Below are 5,354 nucleotides of genomic sequence, written 5' to 3'. Positions count from 1 at the left end.
AAGACAGGGTGTAGATTTGATAGTTGAGGAGGCAACGCAAGTTCATAAGCAACTGGTCCAATCTTCTTCAAAATTTGATACGACCCTATGAACTTGGGAGACAGCTTCTTTGGACGAACGACTTTGCCTACTCCAGTGATCGGATTTAGTCTCAAGAATACGTGATCTCCTGCAGCAAACTCCAATGGTCTTCTTCTTCTATCCGCATAGGATTTCTGCCTGCTCAAGGACGTCTTCAACCTATCTTGGATCAACTTAACCTTCTCGGTTGTTTGCTGGATGAGTTCAGGTCCAGTTAGCACGTTTCCTCCATCTTGGAACCAGCAAAGTGGCGTTTGGCATTTCCTCCCATAGAGAGCTTCAAACGGCGCCATTCCAATGCTAGCTTGAAAACTATTGTTGTACGTGAATTCTACCAGTGGCAAGACTTCATCCCATGCGCCTAAGTGATCTAGGACGCACGTCTTCAGCAAGTCTTCCAACGTCTGGATTGTTCGCTCCGATTGGCCGTCCGTCTGAGGATGATAGGCCGAACTCATCTGCAGCTTGCTCCCCAACTCGCCTTGTAATGATTGCCAAAACCGAGATGTGAATCTCGTATCTCGGTCAGAAATAATGCTTGAAGGTACTCCATGAAGACGAACGATCTCCTTGATATATAACTTGGCCAAATTTGTCATGGACATCTTCAGGTTCACGGCCAAGAAGTGGGCGCTTTTAGTCAACCTATCCACGATCACCCAAATTGAGTCATGATTCCTGACTGTGCGTGGTAGATGAGTCACAAAATCCATGGAAATGCTGTCCCACTTCCACTCTGGAATTTCCAATTGTTGAAGCAACCCGCCTGGTCGTTGGTGTTCTGCCTTTGCACGCTGACAAGTTAAACAGGATGCCACAAAGCGAGCGACATCACTCTTCATTCCAGACCACCAGAACGACAGCCTAAGATCTTGGTACATCTTAGCCATATCGGGGTGTATGCTAAGACGACTATGATGCGCTTCCTCCAATATGATCCGTTTCAGCTCGCCATCATTAGGAACGCACGTCCTATCCATGTAACGCAATAGGCCGTCCGCCCCAACATTGAACTCCATGGTTTTGTCTGAACTGAGCGCGCTTAAGATCTTCACCAGTTCTTCATCTTCACGTTGCTTCATTCTAATCCGTTCAAATATGTTGCTAGATATTCTAAGGTTACAGCACTTGATGTTGTTCGGTTCCAACTCAAACTGCAACCTTAGATCCCTGAAGCTCTCCACGAAACTTAACTCTTTCACCATCATAACAGAGACATGCACTGCCTTCCTGCTTAGAGCGTCCGCCACTACATTGGCCTTCGCAGGATGATAGAGCAACTCAAACTCATAGTCTTTTAAGAACTCCAACCAACGCCTCTGCCTCATGTTCAGCTCCTTTTGATCAAATAGATACTTGAGGCTCTTGTGATCACTGAAGACTTGGAATGTTGATCCGTATAGATAATGCCTCCAAATCTTCAGTGCAAAAACGACCGCTGCCAATTCCAGGTCGTGCGTTGGATAATTGCGTTCATGAATCTTCAATTGACGAGACGCGTACGCTACCGCTCATCTCTCTTGCATGAGCACACAGCCCAACCCTTGATGAGACGCGTCGCAGTACACTTCAAAGGGCTTGGACGTGTCTGGAATGATTAAAACTGGAGCGCTCGTCAGTTTGACTTTCAGCTCCTGGAAACGTTCCTCACACAAGTCAGTCCACGCGAACGGTTGATCTTTCCTGGTGAGCTGAGTCAGTGGTGCTACTATCTTAGAAAACCCTTCAATGAAACGCCTATAGTAGCCCGCAAGACCAACGAAGCTTCTCACCTCCGTGACCGAACGCGGACGTTCCCATTCCATAACCGCACGTACCTTTGCTGGATCTACCGAGATCCCTCCAACGGACACAATATGGCCCAGAAATTGCACCTCCTTCATCCAGAATTCACACTTGGACAGTTTGGCATACAACTCCTTTTCCCTCAACACGCTCAGCACTGCCCTCAAGTGTTCTTCATGTTCAGCTTGCGTCTTAGAGTAGATGAGAATATCATCTATAAAAACGACCACAAACTTGTCCAGGTATGGCCAGAAGATGCGGTTCATATAATCCATGAACACTGCAGGAGTGTTCGTTACTCCAAATGGCATCACTACATACTCGTAGTGTCCATAACGCGACCTGAAAGCAGTCTTCTGGATGTCGTCCTCCTTCACCCTGATTTGGTGATATCCCGAACGCAAATCAATCTTAGAGAACACCGTTGCCCCATGCAGTTGATCCAACAAGTCATCAATCCTTGGCAACGGGTCTTTGTTCTTGATGGTCAGCTTGTTCAATTGCCTGTAGTCTATACATAACCGAGAGCTGCCATCCTTCTTCTTCACTAAGAGCACAGGCGCTCCCCAGGGTGATACACTCGGTCTGATGAATTGTTTATCCATAAGTTCTTCAATCTGCTTCTTGAGTTCAACCAACTCTGCAGGCGCCATACGGTATGGTTGAACAGATATAGGGGCTGCCGTGGTCACCAAATCAATGGTGAATTCAACCTCACGCACAGGAGGTAGTCCAGGGATCTCTTCTGGAAAGACATCCTGGAATTCGTCCACAACCATTCGTCCTTCAGTGCACTTATTGGACGAACGCTCAAAATTCTCATCCGCACTCTCTCTGTCTTCATGCGTCATGATCAAGAAACAAGTCGCGCCCTCCATAATGTCTTCTTTCAATTTACCGAGCGTCACACCCAACTCCTCTTCATCTTCTTCAGGAAAAATTAACCTCTTAGCTCCACAATCTATGAGAACGCGATTGGTATTTAGCCAATCCATTCCCAGAATTACTTCTAAGTCTTTGAGAGGCAAACAGATGAGATTCACCTTGTACCTACGTCCTTCTACCTCAATAGGACATCTAACACACATGGTAGACGTCCTAACTTCACCCGCAGCTGGTGTTGACACCACCAAATCAAAATGCATCTCGCTCTCAACTATCCCCAACTTATCAACGCACGCCTTCGATATGAAGGAGTGTGTTGCCCCCGAATCAAACAATACACAACATTGCATTCCATATAACAAGCACGTGCTGGTGATAAGTGTACCTGAACTCGCTGCTTCCGCCCCAGTAATTGCATATACACGCCCAACAGCTTGAGCTCGACCACCTCTACCTTGCTGGTTCCTTCCAGCGTTCGGCGGTCTCATCACAGCGCGTCCGCCCATGTTGCACTCGTTCTCCAGATGTCCATTTCTTCTACATTGAGTGCAATATTTTCCTCCCACTAGTTGAGGGCATGACGAACGATAATGGGGTCCTCCACACTGGTAACATATAACGTTACTTTGCTGCCCAGACTGTCCGGCAGGAACCAAAGCTTGAGATCCACTCGTGTTGGTTGTTGGACGAGCGTAAGGGGAGCCTCTCTGATTCACATTTCCCCTTGAGACGATCGGCCCCCTTACTGTTTGCTGTTTCTTGTGCCTTTCCGCCTCTGCCAAGTTCTTCTCTAACACCTTAGCTCTTTCAACCATAGCAGGGAACGTTCGGATACACAAGCTGGAAATCACAACCTTCAGATCACCGCGCAAACCGTTCTCGAATTTCCTGCACTGCCACTCCTCACTAGTGGCCATTGTATTGAATCTGACAAGGTGTTTAAACTTGTTGGTGTACTCTGAAACAGACATACCACCTTGAACGAGTTGCAAAAACTCTACCTCCTTGGCAAAACAAACGCTGTCAGGGAAGTATTCCTCATAAAATTTGTTTCTGAACACTTCCCAATTGATTGGTTGTTGAGCGTCCGTTAGAATGGCTCTCGCGCTCGCCCACCAGTGGCTCGCTTCATCAGTTAGCAAGTACTCTGAATACGCCAAGCGGTTCTCATCCGGACATCTCTTGGCGTTGAAAATTCGTTCCATGTCCCTCAGCCACTGGTCAGCTTCGTCCGGGAGACACTTCCCACTGAATTTAGCAGGGTGATGCTGAAGGAAACTCTCCAAACTCCACTCAGAATTTGGTTGGGCAGCAGATTGGGTGGCGTTTGAAGAAGAAGCTCAAGGCGTACCTCTAGTGGCAGCAAGGATCTCCATCAGTTGTCTTTGTGTGGTTTCAGCGTTGACACGAGAAGCTTCCAAACTCTGCATGGCACTCTGATTTTGTTGCATCAGGGTGGCATTTTGTTCCATCAGCGTGGTGTTCTGTTGCTGCAAGCGGTCTATCACCGTCTCCAACAACCTAGCATTGTTGGACGCATCAGACTCGTTAGGTTGTGGTGGAGGAGGTAGCCTAGGTGCCATTTGTTCTCTGGACACAGAGAAAACGATCGTTAATTATGTCCAAGAGTTAAATAATAATAACTCATTAAACATACAATAAGCACACAGCAAAAACACAGTGCACTCATAACCCTACAATGTCCTTAAGAGAACAAAACTGCCCTGATACCACTAATGTAACATCCCAAAATATAGTAATTACCATAATTGAGAATTAATTACAATTAACAGTAAACAGTAAACAGTCTTTACATTAATAAAGCAGAGTTCAAAAACCGAACAGCTTGAATACAAAAATAGCGTACGATCAAACAGAAACAGAGATACATAGGACGAACGACTTTACAAAACATTTAGTCGAACGTTCAAACTACGCTATCATTTACAATACTAATCTAACGAGCGCTATACTAGTTCGGCCTTTACTTCCACTTCCACCAGATTTGCATCTTCCAAATTTTCTTCTTCCAGCATTTCTTCAAGAGATGCACCACCATCTGCTCACATCCACACGGATGATCATTGCAAGACAAGACGAACGTACATGGACAGGGGACAACACAATGGAAATGCAAGGGTAAGCTTATAATATTTAATTTATACAATTAACACATACATTTACATTTCGATTTACACATACAACATATAACTTATCAAATAATAATCATAGAAATACGTATATAAGACAGACCGTCCGGACTGTATGAACCATGTAGTTACAAGCGTCCTTGCACCCGAGTGGTGTGGTAACTGATCTAATCTCACAGCTGCCACTCGAGGTTAACCCTATCTGTCCAAAGTACTCAATAGGACTAGGGCCTCCTGCCATTCCCACACATGACTACCCCCTTCTACTTGAAGAGGAGTATCACGGAATATCAGGATGGACCGCGAGGCTTAACTTATCCATGTTCATACTTTACCAAATTCAATATTTAACACATCTGAGACGTTCCTCCTTGGAACGCTCGTCCAAAATCCAATATCATAAATTCAGTTCTCATAGTGTTCACACTTTAATTTTGTTAGCAAAATGATGAA

The 5,354-nt window shown here is 45.6% G+C and overlaps 1 protein-coding gene across 1 annotated transcript; it reads right to left on the bottom strand.

Annotated features, from left to right (window-relative positions):
* Window positions 1-1,592: 1,592 nt before the first annotated feature.
* Window positions 1,593-3,956, bottom strand: LOC108319991 (uncharacterized). Its single transcript, XM_052879094.1, has 3 exons — window positions 3,137-3,956; window positions 2,445-2,980; window positions 1,593-2,384 (listed from the first exon to the last, which is right to left on the bottom strand). Exons 1-3 carry the CDS (start codon window positions 3,954-3,956, stop codon window positions 1,593-1,595), a joined length of 2,148 nt encoding a protein of 715 aa, XP_052735054.1.
* Between the last annotated feature and the right edge of the window lie 1,398 nt (window positions 3,957-5,354).

The sequence above is a fragment of the Vigna angularis genome, chromosome 6 (assembly GCF_016808095.1).
Source record: "Vigna angularis cultivar LongXiaoDou No.4 chromosome 6, ASM1680809v1, whole genome shotgun sequence".
In the NCBI taxonomy this organism is placed as follows: domain Eukaryota; kingdom Viridiplantae; phylum Streptophyta; class Magnoliopsida; order Fabales; family Fabaceae; genus Vigna; species Vigna angularis.
Note: the sequence above shows the minus strand (reverse complement) of the source record. Positions and strands in the feature narration are given on the sequence as shown.

Coding starts and splice junctions, on each gene's coding strand:
- LOC108319991 (XM_052879094.1), bottom strand. CDS start 3,956: ATGGAACGAATTTTCAACGCCAAGAGATGTCCGGATGAGAACCGCTTG. Junction 2,981..3,136: donor GGCGGAAGCAGCGAGTTCAG/GTACACTTATCA, acceptor TGTCAACACCAG/CTGCGGGTGAAGTTAGGACG. Junction 2,385..2,444: donor AACAATTCATCAGACCGAGT/GTATCACCCTGG, acceptor AGCTCTCGGTTA/TGTATAGACTACAGGCAATT.